The sequence below is a fragment of the Carassius carassius genome, chromosome 8 (genome assembly GCF_963082965.1).
Source record: "Carassius carassius chromosome 8, fCarCar2.1, whole genome shotgun sequence".
NCBI classification, from domain to species: domain Eukaryota; kingdom Metazoa; phylum Chordata; class Actinopteri; order Cypriniformes; family Cyprinidae; genus Carassius; species Carassius carassius.
Window position 1 is genome coordinate 18578043 of NC_081762.1, and position 21378 is coordinate 18599420.

A 21378-nucleotide genomic window follows, 5' to 3' on the forward strand; every position below is an offset into this window, starting at 1 on the left:
TTTTCCCACCCGCGTACACCAAAACCCACGGTGCATCAGTGGCCTTTTGATTTTGTTTGATTTGAACTTTGACTTGAGTTCCTTTTCTTTTAGTTTTGTTTGTTACTTCGTTGACAAACGGCCACTACAACTTTAAAAGAAAATTAGAAATGTGTCATGGCAGAAAGTTTGATTCATCTATCTATCTTATAATAATATATATATAAAGGACCAAAGATGACAAAAGTACATACCAAACTACAAAAAACTACTAAAACTACTATAAGTTAACTAACTACTAAAAAAATAACTGAAATTAAATGAAAAGCTAACCCAAAAATAGCATGTGAATTTATTTATTATATAAATATTTAAAAAATCACTCTGGCTCCGTCGTCAGTTCAAAATCCGAAAATGTGCCAACACTGCCCTCTACCGTGAGCGCGCGACATCGAAGTCTGAGTGTTTGCAGCAGTGGCGCAAACAAGCCTGCTTTACGGCAGCTGAGAGTTCGTTCGTGAACTGTGGGCCTGAAAAAGGTTAAAGTGACTCTGAAGAGAACGGTCAGTGTTTGTATTTACAGTTTGAGAGATTTTGTATCATTCGTGTAAAATTGATAAATGTACGGGCACGTATGTAAACCTTTCGCTGTAAGTTAACATGCATTACGTTAGAATAAATGCACAGTGGTTTGTCGTGATCAGGCCTGTCGCGAGGCGATCCGGTTAACATCAGCACAACTTGAGCTATTCTGTAATGATAATATAACATAAACAAGCCAATGTTGCTAAACGTTAAAAGTAGTTTTGACTAACCTGACCGAAATCCACGCCAGCTAATGAATATCAAACTAATCAGATTTATTAATTGTATTTTTAATCGTCCTTCCACAAATGAAGGCCTTAAAAATGTCGTAAATTGGAGCAGAAAGTCCTGAATTCAAATGTATTTATAGAATTGAATGTTTCAAGTACTAGAAAAAAGCAAACAAACAAAAAACACCCAACTTGTTTTTTATTTTATTATTATTTTTTTTACAATAAAAATATTTAAAGTTTCTTAAATCAAAATACATTTACTTGAAATGCAAAATAAAAACAGTAATTATTATTATTTCATAATATTTTCCTCTCAGTGGGTAAAACCTTCTCTCTTCTGATTTTTCTGAGCCCAATAGCAGATGTTTGTTCTTGTTTTAATCATAAACTCAATTAATTTTCTCACCAGTTTTTCAGAAAACTCAATGTCATTAATCTTGATTTAAGAAATTTTTGACATTTGCACAGGAATCTTTTTTTTTTTTTAAGAACTCTGAGAAACAACCAATGTTTTTTGCATGTACATGTACATTTGTGTTGCTGGGAACAGAAGTATTCTGTGTTTGTGTGAAATGAATTAAATGGATGGAGGCTTGTTTCATAGTTTTAAACCATTTGTTGTTAATGCATTTGGGAACACTGACATCAACTGTGTTCCCTCCAAATTATTGTTTAAATATTATTTACTTGGTCTTGAAAAGGTCTTTAAAAAAGTTTCAAATTTACCTTCATGAAACCATATGGCTATAATATATGGAATAATAATTTAGGCATGTCTGCTGTCAACAATAAATATATCAACATGTCGCATGTCAATATAATAAACAAGTTTTTGAGATAATAGTTGCATATGACCACTGATCTTATTTAAAGTCCTAGCAATTTATAAACCTTGAGGTGTAATTTAATATAAAAATGAATAACTGCTTTGTTCAGTGTTCTTAAACCGATTGGATTATTGCATTTGTTTTACATGAAATTTTTATTTTCAGTTCCAGGAATCATGCCGTTCGTTGACCTCCAGTCAAGGCTGGGTATTAATCTGGACCAGTGGCTCTTGGCTCAGAGCGGGGAACAGCCACAGAAGAGGGTCGCACGCTGCCATGCCTTTGAGAAGGAGTGGATAGAGTGTGCCCACGGCATCGGACAGACCCGGGCCAAAAAAGAATGCAAACTAGAGCTGGACGACTTCTACGAGTGCATGCACCGCCGAAAGACTGTAAGCACATTGTCATTGAAATTCTAATTCAATAACAATTTGTAGAGACTGAGAATGAAAAACCAAATAGAGTTTTGTCTTTGTGTTGCTTTAATTCTCTGCAGAGAATGATCTGGTTTACACACAGCTTCTGAGTCTGTGTGCAAAGAGATAACACACAGACTTACAGCCCACTTTTTATAAAATGTAAAAGATACATTGAAGGACAGACTAGGACCTTTGAGCCAATCATGTTGCTTAGTGCACATAACCCCATAACACATGAATATAAAAAAATAAAATAAAAAATAGTTGGAAAACCCTTAAGATCACATTTAGAAAGAAAAAAATGCATCTTAAAGGGGTGGTTCGGGATTTTTGACATCGGACCTCATTTTTAGGTCAGCCTGGTTGTTATTCATCAGTGGAGACTTTTTTTTTTTTTAATTATCCAGTCTTTATATTTGGATAGAAAGCCGATGCTAGGCTAGCGCGAGTCAATGGGTATATGTTAGCCAGCCATTAAAAACCGTTTTACCCGCTCCACAGAGCACCAAACGCAAATCAATTATAACACTAGACTATCGATGCAAATGTCCGTTGAGAGAATAATGTTAGAAATCAAACTTACCTTTCATCTCAATGATCCTAAAGGAACTAGTTTCTCAGCCGCTGCGGAATTTTACTTTGCTCCGGTTAGTAATGCGGCAAAAAGTAAACACAGAACAGAAGCGCACTACAGTCGTTACATCCAGCTAACCGGCTCACTCGGTTGCCTAGGTAATCAATATCACTCCGCTGCTGCTGTCAACAAGGCTTATGATTACAGGGAACAAATTATAACTAATGCAATGTGATGAAAGGTAAGTTTGATTTCTAACATTATTCTATCAACGGACATTTGCATCGATAGTCTAGTGTTATAATTGATTTGCGTTTGGTGCACTGTGGCGCGGGTAAAACGGTTTTTAATGGCTGGCTAACATATACCCATTGACTCGCGCTAGCCTAGCATCGGCTATCTATCCAAATATAAAGACTGGATAATTTAAAAAAAAAAATGTCTCCACTGATGAATAACAACCAGGCTGACTTAAAAATGAGGTCCGATGTCAAAAATCCCGAACCACCCCTTTATGCGTGCAGAATAACATAAGTGGACTTTTAGCAATTAATTGCTGCTTTGAACAGTTACGTAATAGTGACATCAATAATTGTAATCGCGATTAGAAATTGTATTAATTGTGCAGCCCTATTGTTTACATTGCTGACACTATTATCACTGCTTACAGCAACAGCGCTTATATGAGGTGCGTAAGCAGAAGGAGAAGATGATTAAAGAGGGAACTTACACCCCCCCTGCACACCACGCAGGCAACGAGGAATCCCGGCCCTGAATCCAGCATCCCCCATACCATCACTCTCAACAGTCAAACTGTTGTACAGTTGATTTCTCACTTATGTATTATAATATTATTGCTGTATCAACATTGTTTAATGTTCGAGAAATAAATATAATGATTCTGTGTAATTGTTATTGTCTGCACACTGTCTGTTATTTCGTTTAGTGTAAATATGTAAAACAAGTTTTAAAGGGACAGTTCGTTTTGTCCCTCTGTCATTATTTTGAGTTATTTATTTTTTTTATCAATAATCACCAAAACATTCTTCAAAAATATATTTGGTAATGCTTCTATTCCATTAAATAATTCCATAATTTCATAGGTAAAAAAAAAAAATCATTTTTAGATATTCATCGTTTTTTTTTTAAACAGCTTCTCTTTCTTGTGGTGTGGCTGTGTGCTTCTCTAAAAGAGCTAATGGATTACAATGCAGTGGTTCTCAACATATATTTTACTCAGAAGAACAATAGAAGAACAATATTTAAAGGACCCCCCCTCCCCATAATCAACAATATTTCAAGATTCAAGATTTGTATTCATCATATACACAATTTTATAGCGCATATATAACCAGCAGTGAAATGTTCTGCTATCATTATGACAAAGCTGCTTGTTCTCAGACATTTTTCTTTTTATTAAAAAATTGGGAATATTGATATATCACATTAATCATAATTTGTATTGTGATGGCAGAAATCTTCAGTATGTTCTTCAGTGAAAACCAATTTAGGAGGATAAAGAGAAATATGATTAGGTCACATGTTTGTGTGTGTGTGTGTTTCAACATTTTAATTTAGATTATAGTTTATTTTAATACATATTAGGATATATATATATATATATACACACCTTTATATGTATTAAACTAACAAACTATAATCTAAATTAAAATAAATAAATTATTACTATATACACTAGTCAACATTTGAATCAAAACCTTTCACCAAAGTTGTCCTAAAACCTAAAATCAAAATGTGTTTTTAATGTTGACTATATATATATATATATATATATATGAAGAGTTCAAATGCAAAAGACTTCAGCTTCCCAAATTTTAGACAACATTTAGAGGCTTTTGCATCTGAACTCTTCAAATATGAACAGAATTCATTTGAGCTTGAATTTATCCTGTAGGTAGCATGAGACCATCTGATTATTTGTAACGTTTGGTACAGTATATTCAATCTGGTTTTAAGCCTGAACTGAATGTAACTGTCTTTAAATGGTTTGGTTAATCTTCCCATGGGACAGCTTCCAGCTGAAAGCTTAATATGAATACATCAATCCATTTGACATCCCAATCACATTACCAAGTCAAGATTAGTTATTTGGTATGTTGCTCAGTAGGTGGCAGTAAAAACGATTTTTGAGCTTCGATCAACTTTAACTGTTGATTTAAATCTAATAAATGAAGCATCACACTAGAAATAGCACTACTGGGAATTACTTTTATACTACCGAGACATTTCTGGAAATAATTATTCATAAACTGCTAGATATTTCTGTTAAATACGATAGAACAGCTGAGCTGTCTGAGTAAAGGTCAAATCAATGACTGTAAAGTCGAGTGCATCACATGAGTTCAGTTTAGCCTATTTAAGGTCAAAAGCTGCCTTTATACAAACTGACGTCATTTTAGATATTGTTTGTCTTCACGCTATAATAATCATTCTAGAGTTAAACTTGGGAAAGAGTGCCCACAGGAAGTCCACTGGTGTTTTTAGCAGTTCTGCTCCACTGTGAGGGGTTTTGTTGGATCAGTTAATCCTTCACTGTCAGACTGAATTCACTGCAGCTCAATGAGGAAAGACAGATTCATTATTATGCTTTTATTATTTTATGGGTAGCTTACAGTATAGTCTCCCAGTGTTAAAAAAACATACTCGAAACCCAGTCAAGAGTCCAGAATGGGAGACCAGCAAACACCCTTTAAACCCATCACTGGTTTAAGATGCTTCTTTTTTTAACAGTGATGGCACAAATGCAATGTTTGTCATGTTAAAAACTACATTTAAAGTTTGTGCATCCTGTTGCGTTAACAAGAATTAGAGGTGTACCCTTTCCTTATATTGAATTTAAGATGGAAATTAGATTATTCGATTTAACTGATAGGAATTTAGATTGAATTTGATTTGCCCTGTGTGATTTTTATGTAATGCTCATAATGAAGCATTATTAAAATCATCATCTTTGAAGAGGGATGGGCTTAAGGGTGGATGAAAAAAAGAAGAGAGTGAGGAAGAGGAAGGAGGAGGAGGAGGGGGCCGTAGAAAGAGAGAGCGGGAGAGAAGGAGGGATATGAAAGGAGGGGAACAGACAGCCATTACCGAATCACGGTCTCCATACTGCTCCTCTGTCTACCGGGTCTGTGCAAAACGGACCGAGAAGCAGTGTTTCTGTGTCCGGCTGAGAGGCGTGTTTGTCGGGATCGAGGGCCAGCGCATCTCTGCCTCTGTCACGCTGCGTGCGGTAACGGACTCCTCCGTTATACGGTAAGAAGGTCCAAATGTCCGTCATTATTCTGTCCGTCAGCCTCGGGGTGTATGTGTCTGATAATCATCGGTTTTTTATTATAATATGTGTGTCACCATTTTAGCTTCTAGTGCTTGTTATAATGTTAACGTTTGAATACTTAACGCTTAACCATCATGTAAAATCACTATTTCCTGCAAGCATCCTCTTTTCCATTTAATAATCGGGCATCGTAACTGCTTCCCTCTGCAGGGAGCGAGCCGAGGCGTTAATTTCTCACGTTAATTAATTACAAAAAAGGTAATGATTTATTCATCTCACGCCCGCATGAATGGGTCTTTATAGACAGACCGTTATTCAGTGTGTTTGGACAAAGAGGCTCTGCACACCTCTGTGGTCACTCTCCTCGGTTTCCGCCACATTACGATGTCTGATGTGTGAACGAATCGTTCTTTGGAATAGGATCTTTTAGTGGTTCTTTTGAGCCGGTTCACAAATTCGTCAACGAATTGGACTGAATCCGCCCGAGCAGTTCTCGAATCAACAACACACTGACAATGTTTCGAGTTTAAACGTAAATAAACATTGTTATTGTAAGTTTAGTTGTATTAGAGTTTGTTTTTTAGTAAATCCTATTTTTAGAAACAGTACACAAAACGTTAAATTTAAACTATGGTGGTCTATGGTCATGACGTAAAGCACCGCTAAATTCGATTCATTTAAATGAACTGTTCGAAAGAACTGATCCGCGAAACGAGTCAGATTTTCCATCAATTTGCATTAGTAGTGGTACGTGTTGAAAGAAGGGGCGTTTCTAGGGAAATATTTATTAGTCTATGCAAATGTCTTTCCCTTCATAAATGGTGAATATTCATTCATATCTCTGAGAGACTAACAAAGGCTTGTGCTCAATGTGTTTACATAATCACAACCATTCCGTGGCTAAAATGGGAAAGTACAGAAGGTTGAGTGGGTAAAGGCTATTTCTAACATGATCCACAGATGGTTTCCTGCCCTGTGCTCCTGTAGAGATGCACATACACCATGTTTGCCTGCTGTGTGAGTGTAATCATTCTGCTCATTTCAGTCTCAGACAGTCCATTTAGATTATGGTGCAAGGTTTGGGGCACTAGCCCTTAACGGTTTTTGCTACATGCTAAGTCTAAATAATAAGTTATATAACAAATATTAAAAAAATCACAATTACAAGATAGTAGCAATTACGGCATCAAAGCTGCAGAAAAGTGTTCAGAGGCTCTGATAATATTGCAACGTGGTTCTTCATTTACATCACATTCAGGCATTGTCCATGAATGAGTTTGACATATCGAGGTTCCTGACAGTTGGAGTCCTCAGGCACTGGCCACATTGGCCTGGTACGTAATCCATCCTTGATCTGATCAGATGGGGCTTATTGTAGCTACTGCCCTTTGGCAAACTTGCAAAACCTCAAAAATAGGACAAATAGTGTCTGTGATTGCAGCCTGTCTTGTGATTTTGTTTTAATAGACTCCAGCACTAATTAAATACAATCAAACATTTTAACCAGTAATCAAAAAATGCTACTATCCTTGCAAGCAGGATTGTCTGTTTTAGCACTTTATATTTACTGTATCTGTCTTTTGCAGGACATGTTCCCAGGTCAGATTTGTTGAAATAGATCAGTGGCTTTCAGTTGGTGGGTTTCAACCAAAAACATGAGCCACGGGTCTTTTCTGTGGACAGTGGGTCAAAACAAAACTAAATGTAAAGTAATAATACAGCTAACCACAGAATAACAACAACCTAGACTACATTAAATATGAGTTCACAACAAAAGTAAGTTGGTGTTTCCCATGATGTAATTTGTGCTATATTAATGCATTTTAGTGATTTATTTAATCCTTGTGTTGTGTTTCGGTCATACCTTTTTTTTTATTGCGGGTTTTTTAAATGTGATTTATCATCCTACAAACATGTGCTTATAATTATGTTTTTTTCTTATGCTGTATTAATACCAAATATTGGATTCAATCTTTTTATCACCTCGTTTTGTTTAAATTAGCACAGATTTTTGTATTTCTTTTTAGAACTGATTGATCGTAGGCATTATTGATTGAGTTTATGCACCTCAGTTTTGAGTGAATATTGCCAAAATGATCATTACTACAAAAGAAATGTAAAACCTGTGCTGAAAGAAAACAAGCCGACAAGATTTTGTGATAATTTAGCATAATGAGAGATTTACAAGCAGTTTTAAAAAGCCTGGTCGTTTTTGGCTGACATCAAATTAGGTAAAGGATTCTCAGCACAAAGCAAGGTTTTAAAGGGATAGTTCACTCAAAATGAAAAATTCTGTCATCAACAGTTCACTCTAGCCATTGACTTGTGGAACTTAGCTACCGTTTGGTTTCTCATATGTTCACTAGAATAAAGTAACTCACACATGTATGGAACAACTTGTGGGCGAGTAAATTATGACAGAATTTTCATTTTTGGGTGAATTTTTTTTGTTGGTCCATACTTTGATGGGCCCCTAAAGCAAAACACAATTTAGAGCCCCTAATCTATAAAGGCACTAACTGCTCTTAACTTGCAGAATGCTTGACCATGTGATATTACGCCCAGATTAAATGTCATATTTTCCAGAAGAACTATTACCTACATGCCAACAGTGCTCTGAATAATGCAAAGCCATTATTTATTGCAATGATAAGATCCCCTCCTCCATAACCATTCCCAGCAAGTGTCATTATTGAGTGAGTGTGTCTATAGTGATGTGTCAGAGTTACTCATAGCAGATGCTTCTATCTTCATGGGTGAAAGCGCATGAACACATCTTTGCACACATTGTATAAACACAGCAAGAGAACAAATGCCACAAGCCTCCGTTCCACAAACTTATCATTTCTCTCAAAGGGAAATGGAGCAATGGTGCAATACTAAGGCTGTTCTGGGACACGCTTGGCAAACGTTGTGGGAAACCAGACTCTTTGTGCAAATGCGGACCCAGTTGCACACAGACTTTAAATCAACACAACAGCACTCTGTCAGTGCACTGGGTGCATTCAGCTGAAGTGAACTTACTCAGTGTGGTGGTAGGAAAGAAATGAGAGATGAAATAATGTAAAAGAGAGCAGTTGTTTCCTTCACAGGCATAATGACATAGCAAGGTTTTGAAAGCAGCATTGCCTCTATTTATATCTGTTGGCTGCCACTGAACCACCATGCTGTCAGGCAACAGCGGGATGGCACAGAGATCTAGCTTTAGCAACATGGTTTTGAGTGAACTTAGTCCTGCTTTCGTGACATATCTGATTATATGCAGCGAATATACACTTTCTGATGTATAGAAATGGTTTCCAGGACAGACTCATTCACATCAACATTAAATTTATGCATTTTACTGACACTTTTTCATCCAAAGCAACTCACACTTCATTAATACAACATACGAAGATACATTTTGTCAAGTTATTTGTTATATGGAAATCAAACTAATGACACTGAAGTTGCATGATATTATACAGATTATGTATAATGTTATGAACTAATACCTAAATGGCAAGAAAAACTAAAAGATTCACTGAAAGAAAGAAAAATGCATGAATACATAAATATAAATCAAGAAGTAATTTACTATTTTCTTTTTGATTATTTTTATATTTTTGAGGAAATAGAACTAGTAATATTTGGGGGAGAAAATATGCATCCATCAATCCATCCATTTATCTGGGTCACAGGAAAAAGATTCATTAAAAGTAAAAAATCAAAATACATGCATGCATACATACGTAGATATACATTTAGTGTATGATAAAAAATTACAATTTATTTTAACTATTTTTAAGGAAATAGAGGATAGCTTTGATAAAAGTGTTTTTCGATTGTTGTGGTTAATGTCAAATTAATGAAAATGAATTCAAGAAAAATATTTATGGTTACACCCAAAGCGTTGCCTCAAGAGAAAAAAATAACTGTGCGAATCCCCTTCCCCCTCTACTTAATTCGTAGGCTATACTATAGAAAACCCACTCATCACACGGCCTGGGACAACATTCCCGGCTGTCCCCCCGACAACGACCCTGGTTCCACCACATTTCAAGAGTTATTAAATCAAAGCATTTGTTGAAGATGGTATAAAAGCTTTTAAAAACCATATGACGCCAACACAAATACAGAGCATTTTACACAATTTCTTTATAAAACAATTATATATTTTTACATAATCTTGGACACCCTTATTTTTCATTCATTCAGAAACTTTAATTAAGAATTTTAGTGAATAATAAAATAATAAAAATAATTGACGTTTTAAAATACAGTTACAATTGTAAATATATATATATATATTACACACACAAACACGTATATAATGTCTATCAATACATAAAATATATGAATATTTTAAATATTTATAAATACCATTCAAGAGTAGCCATAGCTCTTCTAGCAAGCCTTTCATGAATGACGTGAGTAGATTGGACAACACAGAGGCACATCTCCAGACAGCTTTCACTGAGTTCACTTGTATTGATGAGCTCAGCTGCTGTGGAGTAATGTGACGGACAGGAACCTACTCTAGCCCCCTTGGGCCCCATTCCTTCCAGCTGATCACAGAGGAATGCTCATCAGAGAGGTACGGCCCAGCCAAATGCAATGTCCTATACTGATCAGGAACAGGTCTCTCTTCAAAGAGAGTTCGATCCTCCTGCCACTTTTCCTTCTCATCATCATTGTTGAAGTGAGTCAGCGCTGCTCACCTGATTTCCAGAAGCATCTGTCTTCATCTCTTTCACTTTCATTTTATTGCAGTGTATGGTAGTAGTTATTCTGGTGTATGGTAGTAGTGCGTTGCCCTATGGGTGATGAATTATACATCTCACACACTTACACACTTCTGTTGCTGTCCTGACCTTATTTCTGTTTCCCTTTTTCCCTGCCACCCCTCGTATACCTCCTCCCAGCCCTCTGGTGAGATGTCTTCCTCAGACGAGGAGAGCCTGAGCGAACGTTCGTGTGTGAGCGAGCGTTCGTTCCGCAGCGAGAGGTCTGGGGGCTCTCTCTCGCCCTGCGCCCACAGCACAGCCGGGCCCAAAGGGGACACTCTGCCATGGAACCTATCCAAACATGAGAGACGCAAGCGCAAGAGCCAAGACTCAGTGCTGGACCCCGCAGAGAGGGCAGTCGTGCGAGTCGCAGGTAAGAGATTCACCTATGATACTGAAAAATCTGTTCAGATAATGTAATCATTGACAAACCCTCACGTCGTTCCAAAACTGACCCTGTTTCTTCTAAAGAACACAAAAGGACTGTAAAAGAATGTTTCAACTGTTTTTGATCCAAAACGAGAAAGGACCACGTTGAAACACTGATACTTTTTTTGAAATGACCCCTTTGAGGAAAATAATGAAATCACTTTAAATCAAATCTAGACTTACCGAGCAAGTGGCCTTTGTTTTGTGTGTCCTGAGGCCCTGATTTGATTTAAAGCAGTCTGGAAGTTGACTGAAGTTGGAAAGGAGGACATGCAGTGCTTTCTAGATAGATACTGTATAAACATTAGTGTTCTGGGATTCGGCATTGATACATACAGCTGCATGTGGATCAGGTTCTGTGAAATAAACTGGGATTGGGCTCGTGTGGGAGAAGAGAGGCCAAATGTTGGGAGCTAAACTCTTTTTAGACACGCTGGCTGTTGGTCTGGCTTTTCCTGCTGATTTCATTACTCCTGACAGACCGTGTCTGTGTTGCTGAACTGAACAGTTGTTGAATACAGAGAGAAAACTGGTTAAAGGGAAAGAGGTTTAGTTACTTTTTTGTGACTTGGTATATATGTGATCAAAAGTGGGAGAATACACTAGTCACTATTTAAAAACGGATACAAGTATATCCAAGGCACATCTGGAATGCTTTTCAGACTGTCACGCTATGGCCTCAACATAGTTTTCCTGCCAATCCTAACCTCACATTTTTTACGACCATGTGTCGAGCTTGTGTCCCTCTAGATTTGCCTCTGTCAGACATGATCTGTGTTTGTTCCAGTAACGTTTGGCCTTTTTTTGTTTTTGGTCTGGAAACCTTGTTTGTTGTAGTAGGGGAATGCTGGATGAAACTGTAGAAGCTTTATGATTTTTTGCAAAGCCGTAAACCTAAAATACTGCGACTCAGAGTCAACGATACGTCGCACAATTTATTTCTACTTTTGTCTGGATTTATTTATTTATTAATAAATACAGGTACATTAAAAATAGCACTGTCAATAGATCACAAAAGAATCTACTTATTAATCACACATTTTTATTGCAATTAATCTCACCTAACATTAAAGTTTTTAAATATACTTTTATATTGCAATAATTTCACGTGCAATCTTCAAATTAATGCAGAAACAACATAAAGACTGTATATTTGTAATATTTGTTTAATGCCATCATTTTAATGAATTAAGGTGAGTATCATTGATACAAATACTACTAATGTCTCTAGGAATGTTTTCCCCCTGAAATGTAACCATTGACTATAGCCATTCAATATTACAGTGTAATTGAAAGCTATTAATTTTAACATTTATTAGACTTTAAAACATAACAACTTCTAATTTAAGTGAACAATCTTCATGTAAACCTATTAACCCATTAAAGCCATTAAAGAAGGAAATATATAGAAATTGAATAAAGATATCAAATACAAAATTAAGTATATATGAATCCTTAAAGCTACAAAAGTTATTGATTTCCTTTTTTTTTTTTTAACTGCTGCTGCTGCTGAACATGATGTTAAATATTTAATGCACTGTTAAACTGGAAAAATTAATCACCTGCATTAACACGCTAATTTTGACAGCACTAATTAAAATACATGCACACAATTACTTGAATACACCTCTTCTGTGATGAACATGCATTCATTTTTATATTTCAAATAAAATATGCTAAATTTGAAATGATATGAATCAGGGTAATATAGCTGTCCTGATATTATAACAAATAAAAAGCCTCATTAAAAGGATGAAATTCTTGAAAATCGAATTTTATTGAGTAGTTAAGGCTTCTTTATTATTATTATTTATTAATTCTTAGGGAGAAAAAATATTTTAAGAAAACCTTCTACAAAAAAAATCATTCTTTTAAAATCTGATAATTTGAACTTTTTCAAATGATACAATATGACATGTCAAAACTGACTCGGACCTGTGTCCATTAAAACTGCTACTTTTCCAGGCAGCTGAAAGCGTGACTCAGCCTGAATCCCTCAATTCCCTCGTTGCCTGGGTTACCTGTCTGCTTTTCCAGTCCCCCTTAGTTTCCATGGTTATGAAATAGGAGGGAAAGGGAATTAAAAAGCCTGAAAGCCCGAAAAACAAGTAGTGATATAGTAAGCAAGATCATTTGAATTTCAATTTGAGTTTCAGAAAAGAAAGAGTAGTTTTATGAAGCTCAAATCATTTAAAAGAAATGATTGTAAGAATAAAGAGAAAATAAAAAGAAGGTGATGACAATGGATGAGAGAAGAGAAGCGGCAAAACAAAAAGGAGGTGGCAAGTGATGGTTTAAAGGGACGAGGTAAGAGAGACAATGAGCATGGTCTCTATGAGGGAATAACTGGAAGCAAGGCAAGTGTGTGTGTCTGATTTACAGCACTTCAGTCTTGGAATGCCATGCTGCAAAACAGTTATGACAGTTGCCTAGAAAACATAGCGAGTTTCCAAACACATGCACACAGATCTCCGCTCTGACCACCTTTCATTTTATTTGTGCGTGCAGGTGAAGCTGTTCGAACCCGAGCTGCAGTCCAAAGGCAATAAATTGGCTAAATCACAGCGATGTCAAAGACTCTTGAGTCTGGGTGGCCGTTTACTGTTGTGAGCGGTGTCTGAATCAGTACACACCAAAGAAAGAGGATGAAGCCATCATTTCACACTGTTTAAATGAGCCATGACAGGGAGAGTCACAATGGAAAAACACTTTCAAAGCTCTTCCCATCAAGGTTTATTGTTGTTGCCCACCTACAGAGAAAGACAAGAAACAAAATGTGTGCTGTTTTCCATTGGAAAGAAATTGTTTGTTCGAAGAGAATTAATGATATTTCACAATATATATTTTTCCCCCACGTATCATGTACAGGGCTCCGTAGAGACAATTTTTTATATTCATAATACCTTTGCCTTCATTTACTGCTCACTTACTGTAAATCTTTAAAAACATACATTTTTTATAACACTGTGAAACATAATCAAATCTCAAAATGAGCATTTTTTTCCTTCTGTAAGTTCTAATATTGTGCTGCTAAAAATGTATTGTAGCATTTAACATGATTGAAAGAATAGTTCACCGCAAAATGAAAATTTGCTGATAATTTACTCACTCTCAGGCCATCCAAGATGTAGATGTTTGTTTAAAATAAAAGGAATTGATGGACTTCAGTCCATCAATTAATGTCTTGTGTAGTGAATAGCTGTGGGTTTGTATGAAACAAATCTATCAACTGTTCCTTCACTTCCAAAATATGAATCCATAATCCATAATTAAAATCCACAGACATTGTTTAGAACGGTTTTGGACTGCTTTTGCTTGTAAACGGTGCTTAATCTGTGCTCAATCTTTTTCTCCTGAATTAGACTAGATGACTTTTTCACTTGAGAAAGCAATATTGATAGAGGACTAGAGGATTTAAAAGCAAAGATGGATTTTCTTCTTGCAAACACACAGCTTTTCACTTCACAAAACATTAACTGGAGTCATGTTGTGGACTATTGTGGTTTTTTATCAGCTGTTTGAACTCTCATCCTGACGGCACCCATTCACTGCAGAGAATGCATTGGTGAGCAAGTGACACATAATGCTAAATTTCTCCAGATCTGTTCTGGTGATGAAACCAAATCATCTTTATCTTGGATGGCCTTAAGGGACCGAGGCCTGAATTTTCAGCAAATTTTCATTTTTGGGTGAGCTGTTCCTTTAAGTTGTAGACTCTAATGTTTCATTTTGACTTCATTCAGACAAAACAGTATTTTAATACTGGCCTTGTATTGGTTATGAGCCAAAACATGACAATAATAATTGTTGATTAATAATCTGTACTGGTCAAAATTTTATTGGTCCACCCCTATGTGAAAGTTTAGAGGTCCCAAAGATAATATGGCATGTTTTTTATAATGGTTGGAGCTTTAATGCACCACTTCAATCCCAGAACTAAACTCCATTACTTCTGCATGTTTCATATTACTTCTGGATATTTTATAAGGGTATCTGTTTGGCAGAGACACATTTATGTGGTTCAGTGTAAACAGAATGTGCATACCTAGTCAAATTGCAGTCCGATCGATCAAGCACTTAAAGTGACTAATATTAAATAGACCCTTAAGTGCTTTTAAATGTAGACTAACTGTGAATGCTATAAATGTTGAATGTTATCCTCTTATTCTGAGCTGGATGAGAAAAGGGGGTTTATTTATATATAAATCAGTAAACTGATCCACTGTCACTGAAGTCAATTGCCTGAGACATAATCCATAATAATCGTGAGCCTAAAAATATTGTGCTTTAAAAAATTATTTTTATGATAATTCCACCTGCAAGAAATGAATGACATTACAGTTATTTTATTAGAGCCAGAATACTTAGGCAATCTTGCTTTATTTAATTATGATGCCCTCTTTTCCCGGAGATGTGTGTGTGTTATGTGCCTTATTGGTGTGTGTTTAAGGACTCATTGGGCCAAAAGTAATATCCGCTGTCAGGCTAGCAGTTGTTAGATGTTCTGTGGGGTTATGTGTGCCTTCTAGGTCTCACACACTTCTTTGTTTTTGTGCAAGTGTGTGTATCTTTGCTGTATTAGCCTGTGGTGTAGGATATAGAGGAATGTGGTGGAGAAGTCGGATCTAGTTTTGGAAAGTCTGGTCTTATGACACTGATAGTTGTGTGCACTACTAGTGCGTCAATGTGGGGAAAAAGCCTATCCACTGATTCTTGAACACTGGGACAAAAAGAGGCTACACATTTGATAAAAAAGTCAGTATATAAAGGAAGTATTCTGGATTGATCTGTTCAGCATGCTCTGAGGTACTGACCTATTTTTGGATGTCCAGCTACTTCCATTTTCTAATAAAATATTATTTTCGTTGCCTACCACGCAATATATTTGTGTTAATAATATAATGTGGTTCAGCACTGCCAAATCCACAAATGATGTGGTTATAATAAAATAAAAATATCTAGCATTCCCTTCAAATGAACTAATTATGACTAATCAGTTCCATCTATCACCACAAGCAAATCTAATGGCATAGACAAATAATCATACATATTATATTCAGTAGACATGCTATTTTACAAGTGTACTATGATCTACATATATTTATGTTACTAATAGGAACATTTCTCAAATCCCACACAATTTATTTACAATTTGTGACAGAGTTGATATGGCTGTGACAGAAAATATGACTTAAAACAGAGCCTGCGGGCGTTTTTACATCACAGTAAGAATATAAAAGCTGCCTTTAATTTTTCCTGGTTTTATAAAGGTTTTCATAAATTTCTGATAATGTTAATAAAAATGAATCTGTATCAAGCAGGTGGTTGTAGAGGTAGTAAGAGATGCGCCTCTCTGCTTTAACCAGTCGGGGGCGACAAAACCCAAGAATCAGACTCAATAACATCAGCCATCGTCACCGTGAACTTCCTGCGCTGGATCTGCCTGGCGTGGCTGTGGAAGGAAGGGAGGGATGGAGGAGAAGAGCGCAGGCACTGCGGGAAGAATGGAAGAAACCTGAACCCCATTCGCACTGGGGGAAAGAGAGGGAGGAGTGAGACACACGCCGTGTGATTATTATAGAAGCGGCCATACCATTGATCAGCACGGATGGAAAACACATAATATAGCGGGTACCGGCAAACCAACAGCGCATCGACAAAGGAATATAAGAAGCACTGTCCGGATACCGTTTCACCAAGGCCTCATATCTGCTTTCGGTAGGAGCCGTACGGACCGCCCACCGCACAGAGACACACACAGACTCGAGAAGCGCACACATATAAACCCAATCACCGGCTCTTACGCGCTACAATGGACTTTAAATTCGATAACCGTCTGGATTCTGACCTACACCAATGAAAGATGGGTTTATATGGCAGTACATCTAGATTTAAACCGTTTCACATGTTTAACCGTCATATATGATACAAGATATTTACTCTAAACATAGATGTTTACGTATTGTTATTTATCTTATCTTTTTATGACGGCACGTTTATAGGAACCTCCGGTCCTAAGTAGCTTTATATCACTCGCTTTATTTATTTAATCGCGTTTACGATCACCAAATATAATATAATACGCTTTAGAAACACAGTGTAGCGTCAATAAGTGCTTATCCACTGTGGATATTTAACGCAAAAAGACTTGACAGCTGTTGTCGGAGGACCGAGATCCACCGTCCTGGATTACTCTATCGGCGGGCCGCTGTAAGTCGGCCAGCGGGACTGAGAGACGCTATGGCCGGCTACATCCCGGGCTTACTGCCGGCGAATCACTCCCAGGAGAAGGAGTTCGCACAGGCGTATGAGGATGTGCTGGAGAGATATAAAGGTAAATGACTCACTAAAGCTCCGGTTTGTTGTGTTGTTTAGGCTTACTTTGGGAAAAGTCTGTATGCGGTTGCTGTAGTAGCTGATATTTTGTGCCTGCTTTACTTTTGCTATTTGTTGTCAATTGTCCAAGGACAGTGAGGATGGTGGGTCTCTTTTCCCACCGGTTTGTGACAGGGCAGAGGACATCCAGTGCCTCCGTGCAATGTTAGATACAGGGAATGTTGTCAATTAGCAAATTTTCAAAGTGAAAAAATAAATAAATAAAAGAGGATGACTGAGTGTTTTTTAAGAGGCCACACTAAATGGTGAATTAGTGAAAAAATAATAATAATAATTTTATACAGCAAGCCTATCTAGTATTCCAGTGCTTCCAGTTCTGGTTCAGATTTCCACCGCTGTCGGAGCTTGTCCAGAATCCTTCAGTGTATCCAGTTGTGATGAGTTTGTCCAGTTTTCCACTAGTGCAGGGTTCCCAAACGTTTTGTTTTTGTCAGCCTGAAACCTAAGATGAAAAGTATTTACTGGAAGTACCCTTTGAGGATTCTGTGTTAATGTTACAATAAATTAACAATACAATCAGGTGTTAATTTTTCTTTTTTTTTTGATATCAGTTAATGAACCCACAACAAATATAATATTATTATTATTATTATTAAGTATTATTGTTGTTAGGCATATAATGGAACCCTAATTAAAAGTGAATTTTCAATTTTACAGTAAAATAAAAAATAAATATATGACAAAATAATATATATATTTTTTATTGTATTTAGAATCTCTATATATTATAATGACATATAAATCATAAACGTATATTATTTTAAATAACATGGAACTGGTGCTCATTATGTTCCCACAGCTCATGCAGAGATTGATTTCACTGTATTTACTGTTGACCAAGCAGCTGTGTGACTCTGAAAACACTTGTGTGTAAATGATCCCAGTAACATGCAGCGCAACATACAACATGCTTATTTAATTAAACCACAGTGTTTGATTTGATCAACTGAAATATCAGTTTATTTTGTTTAGTTAATCTGCTTCATTTATGTTTGCAATAGTTTATTAGCTTTTCCTTAACTCACAAACCTCCTTTAGAGAAATCTTTCCCTAGTGTGTTAGCTTGTCCACTGCTGTCTGATCCTCTCCAGTGGTCCACTGCTGTCTGTAGATGTCCAGTTGTTGGGAATCAGTGAAGGATTGTCCTCAGATGGACAGCAGTGAACCCCAGAGGGCCTCAGACGGCTCTTGTGTACTTCTGATGACAGTGTTCCTGTGAAATATGAACACCTCAAATCTAATTGACCATGATGCGAATACAAGAGAGAGCGAGTGATGTCAGTTGATTCGAAGAGCATCTGTGATGCAGCCCTGATGAAAAGAGGCCTTTTAATTATTGATTATTGTAATGAAATGCGATTCTGTCGGACCATTGGGACAGAGGCCTAAGATAACACTGGGAGCTTGTTTTGTAGAGCGTTATCCTAATGGATCCTCTGTTTATTAACTGGTCGTTTTATATCTGTAAAGAATGTGCTGATCTTTGTAAAAAGGCTTTGATATCAAAGCAAATACAGTGTTTTTCTGTACTATTTAGAAAATTGTTGCATGTCTATTAGAGCTACCACAAAACCACCTCTAATAATGCCTATAAACATAGAAACTTAATTGTTGATGTACTGTACAAATGCATCCAGCTGCTCCCCTCAAACTGTATTTTTTGTCTATTCAAATAAAAGTATTTCCTTTGACTGATGTTTCGTCAATCTAACACTTTTGAAACAACGAGGCTAATATGAGCATGAATGCTGCCCTCCACAGAGAGCATGGTAAATCAGGCTTAATTAATTGTATGCATTACACCCACATTAGCCAACAGAAATTTTCAAAGTGGTTGCTAAGGGAGTTGTTTTATTTTGATGAATGAAGGACTAAGGGCAGCAAGATCTGAACTTATGCAACCCTCGACTTCCTTCTTGTAATCTGTTTATTCCTCTCATTTATTCTTATTCTTTATGTATTGACGCAGACACCCTAGCTCTTTTCTTCCCAGGCTAGCTTTGTCAAAGGTCAATTGATTTAACTTTATGCGCCCCACTGACTTTCAATTGGACGTACGTATGTGTTGTGACATGTACTTTGTTTTATGCTGAGTAATGTTTGAATTTGCAATTATTTATTTTTTGATTCATTAAACACAAACACACTATCAGTAAAAAGTTTGGACATACTTGAATAATTCATGGTCTTTTGATTCTAAAAGCTTAAAATTAAATTACTAGGTCCATGGCGGAATTTCGTTACTAAAACATTCAATTTTTTAAATGTTTAAATAGGTTTGCTGGACTGCATATTCCAGAATCTTACGATTAAATACTTGAAATGGTTCGATAAATATAGATTGCGACTAAATTTAATTGCTACAATATTTACTGGTTAGTTGATAAACTTGACTGCATAGTAAAGGAGAAGGACACTGGAACTTTAATACTGTTTAAAATACTTTTTAATGCAGAACTGTTGAGATATTACATTTTTTGTTCACTAATCGCTACATTATTATAATATATGGAATGTGTAAAATATTAAGCCTAATAATAAACAATGTGTAGGTGTTTTCAAAGCTTTCACTTGTTCTGTATTCCAGTATCATGTGATGTTTTCAGAGTTTGAAACTTTGGGTGTCAATATCTTTCAAACTTCCCCTGCTGTATACAAATGTATATATTCCTTAATGTTTTTCTAAGGCTTTCAGCTGTGGCACTTGTGGCAGTTTCGCGAAGAATAGGAGAGGAAATGTGAGAAATGTGGATTTGGTGGCTTGTGAAGGTGTCACTTGAAGCTGAAATCTGAGTTGGACACATGAAACTGGATTAAATAATTAATGTACGTGAGTGCATGTCTGTTTATAAGAGGGTGGTGGTTATTTGGACCATATTTGTAATTTGTTTTGAGCTTAAGTTGTTTTTCCGTATGCATTGAGTTAACTGAAGCTCAGAGACAATCGCAGGATATGGAAGACCGACTACTGTCCAGAATGAGAATGAGACAGAACCAAGGGTCAGACGAAAACAGACTCGTTTAGGATATACAAACCACAGCAGCTTGCAAACAGCAGACAGGGACACAGCCCTGGTACCGGTGGTCTGCTGTCGCGCCATAAGATAGATACAGTTGATATCCTGTATATTGTACACAAGTCGAATTCTTCATGAAATGCATTGGAAATGTGCTCCTTTATTTTTAATGTAGATGCTTGTAACTGAAGGTTTTATACTCTATCCACTGCAATGCAGTTTTTTCATTTGGCTTTGTCTCACGATTTCTCTTCACCCATAATATTTCCCTCGCTCAGTTTTACTGGCCTTTGGCCCATTCACCCTGTAGTCCCTGATCCCAGTGACCCTCAAACAGAAAAAAAATCAGTTTCCTCTTGTGAGCCAGAGGAAGTGGCCGTTTGGAGGGAAGCCTCTTCCTGCTGTCTCGTCAGTTTCTTTGTTTGGTGCTGTAAATACCCTAAAGATATTCCTGCTGTTTTTGTCTTTAGTCCAGTTAGAATGCTTGTCATGTTACTTTCATATTAAGTACTACACATTGTAGATGTGCTATCAAATCCCTAACTTTGGTATTTATGTTGCAATGAAGTGAAAGTAGCCACAGATCAATTTGGTCCATATTATGACGGATCTCTGAGTGAAACAGATTATTGAAAAAGAAAAATGTAGAGGACTTGGTTGTATCCATCAGTTTTGACTGGATGGAGGAAGATCTGAATGTCTACTTGTCATCAATTGGTTAATTGTAAGAAAGAGGGCGGGTTTAAGTGGATGAAATTATTGAACAAAATCTACCATAAGTCACCAGAAAAATGTCTGTCGATTAGATTAAGATTAGGACATTTTGATTTCAAGTGATTGTTTCACCAGTTATGAAAA

At 36.5% G+C, this 21378-nt stretch overlaps 2 protein-coding genes across 9 annotated transcripts in view; both read left to right on the forward strand.

Annotated features, from left to right (window-relative positions):
* The first annotated feature begins 405 nt into the window (after window positions 1-405).
* On the forward strand, window positions 406-3526 carry LOC132144736 (NADH dehydrogenase [ubiquinone] iron-sulfur protein 5-like). Its single transcript, XM_059555306.1, has 3 exons — window positions 406-542; window positions 1790-2016; window positions 3288-3526. Exons 2-3 carry the CDS (start codon window positions 1801-1803, stop codon window positions 3390-3392), a joined length of 321 nt encoding a protein of 106 aa, XP_059411289.1. The 5' UTR covers window positions 406-542; window positions 1790-1800; the 3' UTR covers window positions 3393-3526.
* Window positions 3527-5678: 2152 nt separating this feature from the next.
* The window catches only part of LOC132145458 (microtubule-actin cross-linking factor 1-like), a 170047-nt gene continuing 154347 nt past the window's right edge, over window positions 5679-21378 (forward strand). For 4 of the 8 annotated variants that reach the window (XM_059556512.1, XM_059556511.1, XM_059556510.1 and 1 more), the window contains exons 1-2: window positions 5680-5890; window positions 10817-11051. In XM_059556512.1, coding sequence (XP_059412495.1) covers window positions 10829-11051 — 223 coding nt within the window. In that variant the 5' untranslated portion in view covers window positions 5680-5890; window positions 10817-10828. Of the gene's footprint in view, window positions 5891-10816; window positions 11052-16559; window positions 17442-21378 lie in introns of those variants that run through there. The other 4 variants (XM_059556506.1, XM_059556513.1, XM_059556514.1 and 1 more) reach the window with 2 other exon arrangements.